At 45.4% G+C, this 17450-nt stretch overlaps 1 protein-coding gene across 3 annotated transcripts in view; it reads right to left on the minus strand.

Moving 5' to 3' along the window:
- PPP1R16B (protein phosphatase 1 regulatory subunit 16B) overlaps positions 1-17450 on the minus strand; it is a 422185-nt gene that overhangs the window by 89849 nt on the left and 314886 nt on the right. For all 3 annotated transcript variants that reach the window (XM_085619118.1, XM_085619117.1, XM_085619119.1), the window contains exon 5: positions 15802-15905. In XM_085619118.1, coding sequence (XP_085475244.1) covers positions 15802-15905 — 104 coding nt within the window. The remainder of the gene's footprint in view (positions 1-15801; positions 15906-17450) is intronic.

A 17450-nucleotide genomic window follows, 5' to 3' on the forward strand; every position in this document is an offset into this window, starting at 1 on the left:
TGACTTCCTGTCGCGAAATCCGCCAGAGGGACTCTCAGGAGACAATGAACAGGAATAACAGACCAAAGAATACGTACACATGCTGTCACAATGGGCCTGTTCATGAGCCCTCACAATAGAAGAGATCAAAGCGGAAACGGATAATGATGCCGTACTTCAGAACGTATTGGAAGCCCTACGCTTTGGATCGTGGGAAGGCTTCCTCCAAGGCATCACCGGATGGAACAAAGCAGACCGAACCCGGCTGGGGAAAATGTGGAGGGTCCATGACGAAGTAAGCACTACCGACAGTGGTATGGTACTACGAGGGTCACGGATCGTCATCCTGGTAGGCCTCCAGGAACGAGCGACAGTTCTAGCGCATGAAGGCCATCAAGGGACCGCGAGGATGAAGTCGTGTATGAGGGAAAAGGTGTGTTTCCCTGGTTTAGAAGCGGCCGTAGACACCGTTGTTAGGGACTACCGTGCCTGCCAACTCACCAGCAACCCAGAGGCGCCAGCGCCCGTGTTAACAGAGGATCCAGCACCCTCTCTGTGGTCATGGGTGAGTCTAGACTTCGGGAGTTTCCCCGACGGGAGAGTGAATGCTGTCCTGGTCGATAGTTACATGAAATACCCTCTGGTAGAAGTCATACCACCCACGTCATTCAACCATCTGCAGTCGGTGCTAGAGAAGGCGTTCGCCCTTTTTGGTCTACCTCAAGTTGTGAAAACCGACAACGGACCTCCGTTCCAAGGAGGAGAGTTCAAGAAACTACTAACACAGCTAGGAGTCAAACACCACCACATCACCCTGCAGTGGCCGCAAGCTAACGGCGAGGCAGACCGCTGCATGTGAACACTAAACAAACCCTCCGAATAGCAGTGGCCGAACAGTCTGATCCTGAAGTGGTCCTTCACTGATTTTTTAGAGACTACCGCAGTACCCCACACTGCACCACACAGCGGTCACCGTGGGCACTAATGCTGGCCGGGCCCCAGTGAGACACCCTGCCAATGGCAGACAACTGGGTGCCAGAACCGTACGATCCAGTCGGCATGCATAATCTACGAATTATAACTAACAATAAAGCTAGCAGCCTAAGAAGAGCACGACCCAGAGTCATAACGCCAGGATGCACCGTCCTAGTGTGCCACCGCCTTAGCGGGGGGAAATTTCACACACTGTATGAGCCAGGACTGTGGGCAGTACTGAATATCAAAGGGACTGCCCTCACCGCCACCAAAGGAGGAGAAACCATCACCCGAAACATCTCCTGGTTCAAGCAGGTACAACCGGACGATGCTGAGCCGTCGCATCCCAGTAGCCTAGGTGATGAGGACCTTCCAACAGGCGGTCTGTCACCGCGCTCAGATGACAATCAAGGCAGGAATCATGAACCTGTCACTCCACCCACGGAAAGTGGACAATATAACACCATGGAAGCTGCGCCAGCCGCCAGCCCGGTGAGAAGCCAACGACATACGCAGCACCGGTACAACTTAAGACCAAACCCCAGGCCGAGTCAGAGACTGGCAGACTTTGCATGTTGACCCATCGTTGGCATTCCTGTTGAACACTGATTTGGGATGGGATGTAACGGTCTAGTCTTTCCCCCGTAGATAAACCCATAGCCCGGAAGGGCAAGCACACAATGTAACACTCTCTGCCCAGGCGTGGCCAGAGAGCTTAAATAAACAGGCGGAGGTCGCACGGGACTTCTGGCCCAGACCATGACCCATGAGTGAGCATCTCGTATGTCTTGGCTGCTCCCTAACTGTCTAGGCTGCAGGGCAGGCGACTCTACAAGTCCCTTTTCTTGGGAAGCCAAATCCTAGAAATGCTGTTGCGTGTGGCATAGAGGCCAAGTGTTGGTAGTTCTCCCTCTCAACGTCCCGCTCTCAGAAACAGTGACGCCGAGGGTCATAAACAATCGTCAGAAATATCGCTGAATGTACACCGACTAACAGAGGTTTATTTTTATTTTTTTAAATGTCAGGCTTCTAGGGCTTGAATGTACACTGGACTTCTGCATGACAGAATGCAGAAGTAGCTTTCACGCAATGGTGCGTAAAGTTCACTAACTTGCCTTTATACACCTTTTTTTTCTGTTACATATATTTTTCCCCCCACACTCACTTTCGTGTACTTTTATTTTTATGTTCATTTATTTTAAGCAACGTCCATTAGTCAGTCTGTAAAAGACGTTTTACCACTTGAAAACGAATATCCTACTCAGGAAGCCATGTGGCCCATAAATGTCGGGACTATATCACTCCAGCTTTATCTAAAGCCTTTTCAGTAATTCTGATGGATCGCCACCCAGTTATGTCTATTTCATTATACGACAAAGAAGCCATCTCACAGAATCGCATTTAACTGCGATGTGTATTAAAAGTCTCTAAGCTGGCCTGGTAGCACTTTTTGGAGCCCTCTCAATAAGTCTCGCCAGACCAGCTCATGCGCTGGGTCAGGCGAGACCTAAAAATTCTGTGGCCTTTTGGATACTGTAGGTGCAGGTCAACCATTGTGCATGTATGTGTCAGTGGGAATTTCCAATAAAACCTACACTTTCTTAACTCAGAGCGGAGGTAAGCAGGGATTGCTGCAGCCGCTATGATCCACAACAGATAAATACAGGTATTAAATAATGCACTGCAGTGCCCAGGCCTCAGGTAGACCGGAAAACTTAGGGACACCCTAAAATTTTTTAACAACACCCCAATAGCACCAAGCAAACCGAGCGTGTGAATTTCATCTTCCTCAGGAGAATTTGAGGTCGGAGGGGGAAGGGGAACGTAGTTTTATTTGTGTCAACACATTTTGAAACAACCAATTGGCCACAGAATTTTTAGGTCTCGCCTGACCCAGCGCATGAGCTGGTCTGGCGAGACTTATTGAGAGGGCTCCAAAAAGTGCTACCAGGCCAGCTTAGAGCTACAGTGTTTGTGCGCGGGCGCGCGCGCCGCACTTTACCGCGATTACTTTCACTTTCACGGCCGCATGGCCGCTTTGCATAGCCAAAAGGTCTCGCTTTTGGGACCTTATAAGTATTTAGTTATGCAAATGTTGCATGGCTAAACACTTATAAGGTCCCAAAGGCGAGACCTATTGGCTATGCCAATGCTTGTTTTTAATGGTGTGCAGATGGTTTAGTAGCCTCTGCTGGTTAAGGTATCTACATTCAGTTAATACATTTCTGAATGAATGCTGGAATATTGTCAGTACCCTACAAGGAGTTTTTTTTATGGGGAACTGGCGTAGGGCAGCACCTCAAGTCTTCTTGCTGCGATGCCCTACGCCAATGAGAAGGCGCAGGAATGCACCGTATTTATGCAATACGCTGCATTCCTTTCCTTTCCCCCTCAATAGGCGCACAAATTGCTGCCTTGAGCCAACACAGGCACCCTTGCCACCATGGTGCAAGGGTGCCTGTGTTGCATGCAGGATTGTTTTTGTGCAGGAAGTAGCACCATCCTGCACAAAACAACCCAGAGCGGTGTTTTCCTCTTCCTAAGTGTGCTGCAGAATGAAGCACACATAAAAAGAGGGAAAATGAGGAGACAAAGATATATCTCCTTGTTATGCCTCCTCTGGAGGCATACATTTTTTGGTGCTGCCTCCGGTTAACATGAGCAAGTAAATCTGGAACAGTGTCAAAATCCATGGGGGTTATTAGGAAAAACCCACCGCAACACCCATGGAACGCCTCCCTAGCACAGAGTAAGGGAACGCAGCATCTTGCACTGCTTTGCCTCACTCCATATCTATGAGGCCATTCAAAGCCATGCAAAGTGGATTTGAGTGGCCTCATAGATATGGTTGAGAGGTTTGTACTGCTGGAGCATGAGAAAACGAGGAGCTCTGGTGGCGCAAGCCTCTCATAAATAAGCGCCGAAGATTCTATCATAGGACTGAAGTCTAACACTTTGGCCTACTCATAGTCTGCCCCAATAGCATCATTGCTATAAGAGGGCCATCCGATGAATGAAGCCACAGTATGTGTCAAAACATAAGCTAGCCCAAGCTGATATCATCATACACAGGCACTTTCTAGTACGTCTACTGTTGTTGATTATTAGCAATAGGGGCCTGGAAGAAGAGAACTGTTATGTCTATTACACTGGGTTGCCCCTTTAAAGCAGCTTCACATGAATGATCTCACAATACAGATCAAAACCCTAGGAGATGTCATCTAACAAATAAGCATTCTTGCATGCATATTGTTTGTGATTGTTAGAGAAGCAGGACTAAATACAGACAACAGTTTTTCCCTCTACACTGTTGGACTCATTACATGGAATACTTGTTTTTGCTGCAGCAATAATTTTCAGGCCAGTCCTCCAATCCCTGCCTCTTAGCATCAGGTGGTCAGGTTACCATAATTCCATTCGTGAGTTTTCTGATGATATCAGTCAGTGCCTCGTACCCCAGTGTCAACAGGGGCAGAAAACTCTCACAGCGGGGAATCAAAGGACTTCCCATAAGAGCAACAATACCAGTAAGGTAAGTTCAGCCCAAACCAAAGCACCTATAATGATTTTTTATGTAAGCGCCCTTTGCGCTGAAGCTCTAACAACCCTTCTGTTGCTTATTGGTTTTACAGAGCCAGTTGTAAGCACAACTTCTCTGTTTAAGACTATAAGGTTTTTGAAACCCATGTGACAATTGTGACTTCGTAATCATGCTGTTTCTTTAGTCATTTTTAAGTTTATCATGGAATACGTGTGCAATTGACACCTGTAGAACATAAGTGACCACTGTGACAGCATCAGGTGGTTCTAGAGCTGGGCACTTTAGACTAACGGGGGTCTCACATAGAGCTATTACTTAATTCAGACAATTCTGGAAGTAAGATTTTGTGACTTTGTGCCAACAATGTTGATGCATCAGCTTTTGGAATTTTAAGTATTCAGGGCCTCATTTATGGCAATTTGGTGTACAGCAGTGCAGCAAGGTACCTTGTTGCCCCGCCCTAAGCCAAAGTGAAAGGGTCTGAATGGGCTGTATTTAAGCAATATGGTGCACTCTTGTCCTTTCTGCTTGCACTGATGCCGTTTTAGCAGCCTACGCCAAAATAGGCATCCTTTCACCATGGGGCAAGGGTGCTTCCATTGCAGAAAGGATTGTTTTTGTGCAGGAGGGTGCACCTTCCTAGACAAAAATAATCCACATGGTGTTTTCCTCCTTCTATGTGTGCTGCAGAAAACCCACTGCAATGCCTATGTAACGCCTCTTGGGCACAGAGTAAGGCGCCGCATCACCTTACTCATGATTTATGAGGAGGCCACTTGAGTGGCTTCATAAATCTTTATGGGAACCAAAAGGGTGCAAAAGTGACACAGAGCTCTCATAAATAAGCTAAGCCCCTCATTGTTAGTGTCTTGCAGGTTGTCCAAGAGGCAGAATCCTTCAAACACTATCCTTTGACCACCATTGCATTATCTTGCATTTCATAATGAGAAGGAAGTCATCCAGGGTGGGTCTCTCTCTATCACAATTTCATATATTTAGGTTGTCACCTCTTCCAGCAAACCTAGTTCACCACACAAAGTAGTTTGAACCTGCTCTGCTCCACCACAGGCGCCTAGCTGAGGCTCAGATGCGATGAGTTTGGTTCATTCAACTAAACTGGAGAATGCCTGCCCTGTTCTCACATGATTGAGTGGGAACATCACACTAGTATAGGCTACCTTTGTCCTAATATATGAGTTACATAGGTGTGAGACAAAGAATGGATAATTTTCTCAGCACGTTGAAGAGAGCGGGTGAATGTTTTTATGATGTGAATATTGACGTCAGGGTTTTTATCTGTGTAACCTGCATGAACTGATCTACAGGAAGAGGTGTAGGGTAGGGAACGTGTGTTTTCACTCCATGGAGAGGTGGCCATGAATGAACGAATGAGATGTGGCTGGTGTTTGTGGAAATGTCCACAAGAATCTCTGTGATCACACCTTTTATACCTCGGTAAATGTCCACTTTAGGTTACTTCCTTGCCAAAGCATAGACCAGGACTTCATTGGCTGCAATGCATAAGCAGCAGCATGGAGACCACAGTCCCTGATGTCCAGCTGCACCAGGCATGGACTCGCAACTTCATCATTGCTGCCTGATATATACGTCCCTCATCCCCACAGGGACTTGTAGCTGACACAGGGAATGTCAATATTTGTAACCTGCTCAGAACACGTGGAGCCCCAGCAGAATATGGACCAACATAGCTAGCACTGGTGTTGTTCTCAAAATACTGCTATGTTTTCTCACCTGTTACACCTACAATACAAATTAGACATGGGTTCTTTCCAATGCTTATGTCGTGCAAATGTGCTTCAGTCAGTTGTAGACTGACTTTTCTGGAGATTTAATGTCAGGCTAGATCCTCAGATGGACAATGGTCCTGTGAGTCACATGTGAGATCATCTTTTTTGCAAAACTTGGATTAGTACTCTTACCATCAGGCAATGTTGTTTCATTAACACATAGGATCCTTATTTAGAGTTTAGCAGACAAACGTTTGTTTTAGCAGACAAACATGGTGTTTGTCCCTGGTTGTATGACGGAACAATGCAGGGAAATACTTTGCATTCCATTACAAGGCATTTTCACCTGCATTTTTTCAGAACACATGTCATTACCACGCATTGTTTATATATATGTCATTTATTTATGGGGGAGACCCACCCCAGCCCCCCAACTTACACTCGATGCATTGTAAAGGCGTGCGTTGTAAAGGCATTTATGTGGTAAAAACATGTGTGGTAATAAATGTGTGGTAAAGGCACAACGTGATCAAAACCTCACAATAAAGGCTGTTTCCCATGTCCCTTCCACCATATTACATGTACATTATAGTTAATGGTTCTCAAGTGCTTAATTTGTAAAAAAAATATGTGCCAGGGCCCTCGTCAGGAGGCCTCTGTAGCTTGCACCATCCATTGCCCCTTCCAGCGCTACCAATGACAGTACCAACACAGTTACTAAGCATCCCACTCCTACAAGTGTGAGAATTCAGACCATTCCAGCCCCCAAAGCTAGAAGAATGTTTTAGGAGGCATGTATTAGTAATATTAAATGTGTATTGCAGTAATAAAGAACCGTTGTGCTTATCTCTAAATTAGACAAACAGCACCACCATGTGGCAGATTGTAATAAGTCCCAAAAAAGTGGAGTGAGGTTGCGCCCCAATGCCAGTTGCACATCGAACACCTTTATTATTCAAGAGACTCCTTTCTTGATTTAATAACAGGGAGTTGGTTTTGTTTATGCCTGTTGCACATCGAACACCTTAATTATTCAAGAGACTCCTTTCTTGAATTAATAAGAGGGAGTTGGTTTTGTTTATTGAATACCATCAGAGTTTTTCTGAACATGAATTCTAAACAATTATCCACTATTGTGTGATTATCTACATGCAAAACTTTGATTTGTATAAGCATGAAATTGTGTTACACATGCTTGCTTTGCGGCAGGTGCCGCCATCACCATGAACTGTGACCCGCGCAAGGAGGCGCTCAAAAGCTGCTCAAGGCTCCTGCAGTGCAAGATGCACGCGGACAAACCTGGGCCGCGCCCGGGCCAAAGGCGGGCTCATCCTGCATCCGTCATTGACAGGAAGAGGCAGGGAAGAGCCATCCCCCTTGGCCCTGCGACAAGGTGATTGACTCGCAAGAGGACATTAATCCAGTAGACCAGGTACTGTGTCAGCAAGGTGACTTGGGTCCCTAGTTTCCCTCTTATTTATATTTTTTCTTTCTCTTTTCCCTATTTTTAAGTTCTTTGGAATAAATTATAGGTTTGGTGAGATGAGAAAACGTAAGGCTACAGAGGGGGCACTTAGGGCACCAAAGGGAAAAAAATGCCAATCAAGAAAGTGGATAGTGATGTAATAGATAGAATTGATTCACTTTTGTCAGAGTGCACTGACATTATTTCATCTAACTCTGGGCCAATAAAATCAAGCGCAATGGCCCCTTCCAGTGTACCAGCAAAGCGAATTCATAAAATGTTTGAAAAGCCGCATTCTATCTCCCAAGCGTCAATGCCCGAGGAAAATGAGGAGAACGAGGGCTCGCCACATCGCGTTTGCAGCGAAAGACTCCCTGCTACCCAAGAGACTCAAAGGATAGAATGCAGTAACAGATATTGTGCTCTGAGTATTGATGATATGGAAACAGAGAGAGGCGCATCTACAGGGAAGGATTGTATGAACACAGAGATTGTTATGATGTTCGGAGCTTAATGGAGGTCATTAAAGAACTAAAAGAGCAGGTTAAGATCCTCTGTGCTACTGTGGGATGTCGCAATGAGGGGCATACTAAAACCCACACGTGTTGTTATAGATGGGGGGGGGAGAAGGTGAGGGTAGACTTGAGACAAACTGTGGCAAAGCCAATAATCTATCCTGCCCATCGGATCTGTGCCACCCACCCCCAAACTTAGGTGTCCTGCCCCACATAGCCCAATCTGTGATGCAAAGTCACCTGAGTAATAGTAGGGATTGGATGCCAGCCCGGGGGCTGTGTGGAGGTAAGTGGTATAAAGAGCCCCAGGTTGTAAGTAAGGAGCAGTGGATGGGAAAGCAGGGGCCATGCGCTACCCCCGTTAGAACTTGGTGGTTGAGAAGTGTGGCCTTGAGGGGGGATGGTGGGAGGGTAGATGTTTTTCTTGTTCATGTTCCTAGGTTGTCTCTCGGGGTACGGGAAAATAAGGAGTCATTGATAAATAAAGTCACTTACTGGTTCCGAGAAATTAGCCATTGCTACTCGATTAACAGGAGTGATATCCTAAATATAGAAAGGCTCCCAGCCTCAGCTGGCCTGCAAGACCTAATTCAGGTGTATTGTGTAAACAATGATATAGTGGAGGGACTCATGGCAATTGAAGCCCGTACAATCTCTAATACACATACCACCATCCAACTTAAATGTTATGCACCATCGGATCACTTGAGACAACATTGTGCTAAATCAGACAGCGAGACAGGTGAAGAGACTAGTGGAGCTAGTAGGGTTCCCTTGAGACTACATTGTTCTAAGACAGATAGAGGGACAGGCGAAGAGACTAGTGGAGTTAGTAGGGATATCCTGTGACTGAAGCCTTTGATACCGTGCACCTTGAACGCTGATGATGAAATGGGGACAGAGATCTTGTTGACATACTCCTCCCAAGAGGAGAAAGCTCCTTAGGCTAGGGAGATAAACCCAGGGCTTTCTAGTAAATGTTTGAACAGGCAGGAAGTGCCGAATGTACCTACATTTTATACTGTGCCTATTGATAGAAACACAAATGCTAACTCTATATTATTGGAGGTTGAAGTAACATCAAACATACTGGTAAGAATTGCTTCGTGGAATGTAGCAGAAATAGGTAAACTATTGCCTGATTCAGAGTGGGGCAAATTAATCGACACCTTCGATATATGCCTATTTCAGGAAACGTGGTGTCTTACTCCCTTCCATAGAAATGGGTATACAACGTTTTGTGTTGAAGCAACTAAGATTACAAAGGAAAGGCCTTCAGGGGGATTGGGCATCTGGATTAAAACTACGCTTCGTTGTGGTATTAGCATTTTGCCCTGTGACTCGAAAGACATTTTGGCACTTAGACTTCTGTTTCCTTCAGGTCAATTCCTAAAAACTATACAACATATATAATAGAGTAGAGGGTGGAAATAAAGAAACTACTGCCATTTACCATCTGGAGCATCTGCTCTAGAAACACAGGGCACAGGAACTTACCTTAATTCAACCTTTGAACAAATAGCCGCTGCGCCATATGACTTAACTTGTGAGATGGATAATCAATGGGGTATACCCAACTTAGAATTACCTAAAGTTAGATGGTCCCCAAAAGCAGGCCAGTTGTTGGAATTAACACTAAATTATGACCTTAGAGCTTCAAATGGCAGATGTCCCTTGGATCTTCAGGGTAAAATCCCTTTTAATAGAACGGGCCATTGTAGTAGAATTGACCTTTGGCCGGCTATCAGGGACATGGAAGTGATCGATCAAGCAGATAGCAACCACTATGCCCTTAGACTGACACTATGTATTAAAACATCTTTACATCATGGGAGATGGGGTAGCTGTGATATTGGAGTACTTCAGCCCTCAAATAATCTTAGATCCCTTAGGTGGGAATGGGTAGTTAAAAACCCTGCAGCCCTTGATACTATTATTGCAGACTTTGAACTTCTGTCAAAGCTTCCTAGTGACTTGAGAAGTGATGGTAAAAACTCATGATATGCTCGGGGGGAAAATAAGAGATGTCTTGGGTAAGCCAAAAAGAAAAGAGAAACTACACCCAAAACCTGAGTCCTGGCATAACAATGCTTGTAGAGTGGCTAAAATTAGCTACTTGCCTCAATTAAAACTAAATTGCAAGTAGAGATTTCCAATTCAAGACCCACCACAGGAAAGTGATTATAAATGCAAAGAGGGTGTGGGAAGACTCACTATGGTTAAACCTGCATGAGGCCCTGGTTAACAAGAATACCAAAGAATTTTGGAAAGCTGCAACTGTGTCCTCAAATGGGAACAAACCAATGCTTGAGTTTAGTATCCAACCAGAAGAGTGGGTTACACATTTTAGTCAACTGTATTCAGACAAATACAAGATGGTGAATGACAATGGTATCTTATCAGCTAGTAGGGCCCTATCTGAGTCCGATAACTTGCAATTCTCACTTGCTGAGACTGTAAAGGCAATTAATTCCTGTGCTCCTGGATGTGCTCCAGGGCCTGATAGGATACCTAATGACCTATACTGAGCAAACTCAGAAATTTGGGGCCCATATATTAATCTGCTCTCTAATAGTATCCTCTCGGGCTTGGAAATTCCACGTTCATGGAAGCTAGCAGAAATAGTTACAATTTTTAAGAAAGGGGACCGTGCACTCCCAGTGAACTACAGGCCGATTAGCTTCATTGACTCCCTGCAGAAAATGTTCTGCAAACAACTGCTAGCCCACCTTCAGGACTGGATTTGTGACGGGAATATTGTTTCCGAGTGGCAGGGAGGTTTCAGACCCCAAGTGAGCACTATAGACCAAATCTTTTGGTTCACTTGTATCTATTGGAGGGAAGTGATTGTCAACAACGGCAACTTGTATGTTGCATTTGTTGATCTTCAAGCTGCCTTTGATATTTGAGCAAAATTGTGGGATGTTCTAGAAGAAATGGGAGTTCCGGCTCCCCTATTGAATATTTTAAAAAGGTTGCATGTGGACACCTTGGCTCAAGTGAGGTAGGGGGGAAACGGGGTATTAACGGAGGCCATCCATATTGATAAAGGAGTAAGATAGGGGCGGGTTGTTGCACCCACATTGTTTACAATGTATATAAACAATGTTATAAAGTCTTTGAGCAGGGATGGGTGTGATGCACCAAAAATAGGAGGACCGAGGATCCCTGCCCTTCTTTTTGCAGATGACACATTGCTTATTTCTAAGTCGCCTCAGGGGCTCCAACAGTTGTTAAACAACTTCCAGGCATTTTGCCTGGAACGGGGTCTGGAGCTAAGCAGCTCCAAAACTAAATGTATGTGCTTTTCCTCTAGATCAACATCTAAGTGTAAGAAGCAGCTGTATGTTGGTGGCGCCCCTTTAGAGTTAGTGGCTAAGTTTGATTACCTTGGATTGAAACTCACAAAGAATTTAAGTTGGGAGTGGGCACAATTATCCCGGATACACCAAACGAAAAATATAGCAAAAATTCATAGGAAAACTATATCTAGAAGGGTGGCACCTGCGTTAGAGATCTATAATTGTAAAGCCTTAAGTGCAGTTTTATATGGTGCGGAGCTGTACAAAATCTAGCTTCTTGTCAGTAATTGAACATACATTTTTTAGATCGTTGCTAAACCTTCTGGCAAGTACCCCCTTGACTCCACTCTATTTAGATCTGGCCCAGAAAAATGACTGGAGTCCTATAGAGTGGGCCTTCGGGAAATGATCACATCAACATGTGTGAGCAAGATCCTGCGGCTGCGCACCATCGCATCGCATCTTCAACAAAGCCAGCGCCACCATCGCACCCCATCTCCACAAGGCCATCAACATCTCCTTCGAGATCGCGACCTTCCCGAAGCGCTGGAAGCACGCCAAGATCAACGCCTTACTCAAGAAACCCAAGGCGGATCCGAGGGACCACAAGAACTTCTGGCCCATCTCCCTGCTCCCGTTCCCGGCGAAGGTCATCGAGAAGACCGTCAACACACAACTGACCCGCTACCTCGAGGAGAACAACATCCTGGACCCATCCCAGTCCGGACCCATCCCAGTCCGGGTTCCGCAGCAACCACAGTACCGAAACTGCCCTCATCGCCGCCATCGATGACATCAGGGCCCTGCTAGACAACGGCGAAACCGCGGCCCTCTACCTCCTGAACCTATCAGCCGCCTTCGACACTGTCTGCCACCGCACCCTACGCACACGCCTCCAAAACGCAAGAATCCGAGACAAGGCTCTGGGATGGACCACCTCCTTCCTCTCCGGCAGAACCCAGAGCATCCGCCTCCCCCTTTCCATTCCAAAGCCACCGAGATCATCTGCGGCATACCCCAAGGATCATCCTGCAGCCCGACACTGTTCAACGTCTACATGGCACCGTTCGCACACGTCGCCCGACTGCACAACCTCAACATCATCTCTTATGCCGACGACACCCATCTGATCTTCTCCCTCACCAAGGACCCCCTCACCTCCAAAACCAACCTCTACGAAGGAATGAAAGCAGTCGCCGAATGGATGAAGAACAGCCGTCTGAAGCTAAACTCGGACAAGACGGAGGTCCTCATCCTCGGCTCCACCCCCTCAGCCTGGGACGACTCCTGGTGGCCGACCGCACTGGGAGCAGCACCAACACCCACCGACCACGCACGCAACCTGGGGTTCATCCTCGACTCAACACTTCATGACCAAGCAAGTCAACACCGTCTCATCCTCCTGCTTCATCACCCTCCGCATGCTCCACAAGATCTACAGGTGGATCCCCACCAAAACGAGAATAACGGTCACCCAGGCCCTCGTCAGCAGCAGGCTGGACTACAGAAACGCCCTCTACGCAGGAGCCTCGGCCAAACTCCTGAAATGACTCCAACACATACAGAACGCCTCTGCACGCTTGATCCTCGACATCCCTCACCATAGCCACATCACACCCCACCTGAGAGACCTGCACTGGCTTACCGTCAACAACAGGATCACCTCCAAGCTCCTCACCCACGCACACGAGGCACTCCATAACACCGGACCGGCATACCTCAACAGACGACTCACCTTCTACACCCCGAACCGCCAGCTCTGCTCCGCCGACCTCGCCCTCGCCACCGTCCCCTGCATCCAAAGAGCGACCACCGGCGGCAGATCATTCTCCCACCTCGCAGCCAAAACCTGGAACACCATCCCCATCCTCCTACGGCAGACCCAGGACCTACTTACCTTCAGGAGGCTACTCAAGACCTGGCTATTCGAGCAGTAGCAGCACCCCTCCTCCCTCTCCCCCAGTGATTTGAGACCCTCACGGGTGAGTAGCGCGCTTTACAAATGTTCTGATTGATTGATTGATTAAGAATATGTTACAGAGGTTAAGTCTAGGTGCATATTGGGACCATCCAGAAACTTTGGTTCAGATTAACAAAACTAGCCTTAAAACATTTTACTGGGGTTTTGCTGAGACTGAGCTTACAATAAATTGTAAAGGATCGTTTTCGGATGCTTTTATCGATTTTAAACTAACATCGTCCTTTGAGGACACTATAGATGAAATTATACCTCCTCTTGCAAGGAAACTATACCTACTGCTTAGGTATGGCTGCCTACCTGTAAAAGCCTTTAAAAGGAAATGGTGTAAAGTATGAGATAGGGTGGATGAAAACTGTACCTGTTTCCAAGGGCGTTCAGAGTCAATCGAGCATGTTTTGTTCATCTGTCCCTTGTACAGGTAATCTCGAATTACATGGATAGCCCCACTTTGTAGAAACTTGGGAGTAAGGAAGTACAAAGAGGCGTACAGAATAATGCAGTCAGACACATCTCGTATTACTGTATTCTGTACAGCCAAGGTTCTAATGGCAATGTGGGCCAGACGTGCCAAGGGATCCCTTGCTAGTACCTAGGCTGTTACCTCATTGAAGGGTCTCGCTAAACTATATTGTGTAAACTTGAATAATTTTGCGCGGACTACTGTTTTTGAATATATTCAAGATTTTCACTGATTTTTAGATTGTTTTTAAAGTATTTTTATAAAGAATTTTTGGTCCTTTTAAATTTTTTAATTTTTACTACTTCATTGTGATGCTATTGTAACAGACTGTGAATGTGCATTATAAATGTCTATGTTCTTATTGCGTCTGTAAGTGTTTGTTCTATGTTGTACGTTTGTTCTATAGTGATCAAAAAAAGTCTTTTGAACTGAACTGAAAAGAAGATTTTTTAGGTACAAATTAAAAATGTTTTTCTTTGGTTTCTGGAATGAGAAGTGTGGGAGTGAGAATTCGGAGCAAATGGAGGCTGAAAAGGCCACATGGGGTGATTTCATTTGGGTTTTTTGGATGGTGGATGAACGTAGATATTAGAGGGAGAGGAGGGACACATTTGGGATAACTTCTCTGGTCGGGCACTAGTATGTTATATGTTGGTGAAGAAAAAGTTAATTTTATTCTTAAAAAACTGTAAGCAGTGAATATTTTTGCATAACGGGATGGGATAAGTACAGTGTATGTTGTATGCCTATTGTAGCATAATAATCAATGGAGGTTTTTAACTTTATAGTTACCAATGACGAAGGGCTATTGAGCCCGAAATGCATTGGATCTATGCAAATCAGACTGTCAAAGGAGAACATTGTATTCCCTTGTGCTACAGAAAAAGGCCTGGATGAGCATATCTTGCAACATTTGAAGCCACGGGAAAACATGTAGCCTGAGATGTGGTTAGAGAGAGGAAAGAACTAACATTTGACTAAAAATGGAACAAATTGAATAAAAAGGATTATCAATTCAAGAAAGGAGTCTCTTGAGTAATGAAGGAGTTTGCTGTGCGACTGACATTGGGGCGCAACTCTGCTCCACTTTTTTGGGATTGATACATTCATGCCAGTAGGGCAGGGCACCGTCAAAGTCTGCACGCGGGAGGAAATCTTTAGTGCCCAGAGCAATTCTAAATACCTGGAAAACGAAGTTGGTGTGCATTCTATCACTTACCTAGAAACAGACTGTAATAAGTGCCAGTGTTGACAATTATGGGCTGATGCCCAACACGGAAACCATTGGCTCAATTTAAGCACTGTGGTACTCTAAATATGGCAGAGAGGACATCCGCCTCGCATCCCGTCCACCAAACTCCAAACAAGGCCTTTAGTGCTTTGCTCTTGTCTGGATGCAGCTGTTCTCTGATGTGCTCCTACTGAATAAGGAATGTAGTAGGGGTTCCACTTATGAAACTCCTGGTGGGTAAAGATTTCCTTGTACTCTTTCATAGATTATACAATTGTAACTGTAATTGCAATTGCATCTGCCGCCTTGAAGCTCTCCGTGAAAGGTATTTTGCTAATGCAGTCCTTAAAAACGTCAGCATTTAGTGCTGCTCGTGGATTAATGCATTTCATTTGGAATGCTCTCTATTTAAAATGGGATCTCCATCACAAAGCTCATTTTACGACTTTGCATAATTTATGCATTCCTGCTAAGCTTGCTAGCAGTTTGAGCTATCTATTAAATAATTATTAAGCCTCCCCGGAAGCACAGCTTTTTACAGTTACTTAGTCCTAACATTCAGAAAACCCGTATTTTACGTTCTAATGTGTCTAGCCCTACTTACCTTTGTAGGCCATGCATGTCTCAATGATGTCCAAAGTTGACTCATCTTCACACAGGTCGTAGGGCATGTTACCATCAGCATTGACTGCCAGCAGGTCTGCTCCGCTGCAAAGAGTGTGAGAAACAAAAGACCTGAGGAAGCGATCTGAGGAAGTGACGGGCATACAAAGAACAAGATTCCAAGTGTAACATACAGCTCTGAGGCAAGTGTTTCGGGACTTCAGACAAAGTAGCATTTTTTTTGTCATGGAGTTTCCTCTCAGATAGCAACAAAACAGATTTTTATGCCTTTTTTTGTACGACTACGCCCTCTTGTGGCCTTATCTGGTGGCGTCTTAGGGCAGATGCCTGCCCTTGCCTTAATGAAGTGCCAGCCTGCTGAGTGGGATAAAACGTAAACAAGAGGCAATGACTATACTTAAGAGCCCAGATATGTGTAGATTTGGAACAGCTACAACATTTAGCATTCAGAAAATGTTCAGTGAAACAGAAGCTCTTTGCTGGAAGAAGTATGCAGCACTAGCATTTTATCCACCAGAGAAAGACTTAAGCATTTCAACAGTCACACAGCTAGGCTATCAATTTAGCACTAATGACAAGCTGTATGTATGCATCATATCATAATAAACCAAACCTCTACTTTACAGGCAGTATATAACTGTGATAAGGGTAACCAGCAATCGTAATTTGTCTTAGGTCACTTCTAACCCAGTCCCCCCTGAGGTACTTTTCTCTGCTGAGTATCTGCATTACTGTGTATAGTTAAGTCTATACTCTGATTTTCTTGGAAAGCCAGGATGTGTGTGTTTCTCTTCTTTTGTTTGGCAGCACATTCATATTTTGTTTGTAGTTTTATATAGCGCGTTCTTGACCTGCGGGTATCGGAGCGCGTTACAGGAGCATCAGTTACCTTATACAAAGGCACATTCATATTTGCTTTGTTTAGACACGGGGAGGTTAGCGGCATATTTATGACTAGGATTGCTTTGGTCTTGCACAAAGCAACGTGGTGCATCCACGACGCAAGCCCAATCAAGCCATGCAAAGCCACCTTGCGTGGCCCTGAGTGGGTTGATAAATCTGGACTAAAGCAATGCAGCACAAATCACTGTGTTGTGTTACTCTGTAACAGGGAGGCGTTCCATTGCTGTTGTGTGGGTGTTGCCATGCAACATCCATGGATTTTGATGCATTCCCAGATTCACCAAAAGTGGTAGACCTGGAAATGCACCAAAATGCCACACCTTCCCAGGTGAAGCATAACGAGGAGAACTATCTTTGTTTCTCCTCGTTACTTCCTCTATCTATGTGTGCTGAAAAGTGATGCGGAGATCTGATTAATAAGCCTCCAAGTGTTTTTCCCAGAATCACAGGATGTTGAGTCAATGCTGAGACTCGAACCTGGTTCCCCAGTTTCAAAGTTGGCAGCTCTGCCCGTTACACCACATCCCACCCACAGGTGTTTTTGTTATCCCAAGCCAAACGTTAGTCTGTGTTTTAGGTTGTTTGCGAGGTACTGTAGTCATCCCAATAGATTTTTTTACGGGTACACAGAAGATACCCTTATCGCTGTCATATAATAAGGTGCAAACGGGCATAAAGTGCACTACCCGCTGCATTTAACTGAAATTTTGCATTCGTGTGACGCAA

This window comes from Triturus cristatus, chromosome 7 (genome assembly GCF_964204655.1).
Source record: "Triturus cristatus chromosome 7, aTriCri1.1, whole genome shotgun sequence".
In the NCBI taxonomy this organism is placed as follows: domain Eukaryota; kingdom Metazoa; phylum Chordata; class Amphibia; order Caudata; family Salamandridae; genus Triturus; species Triturus cristatus.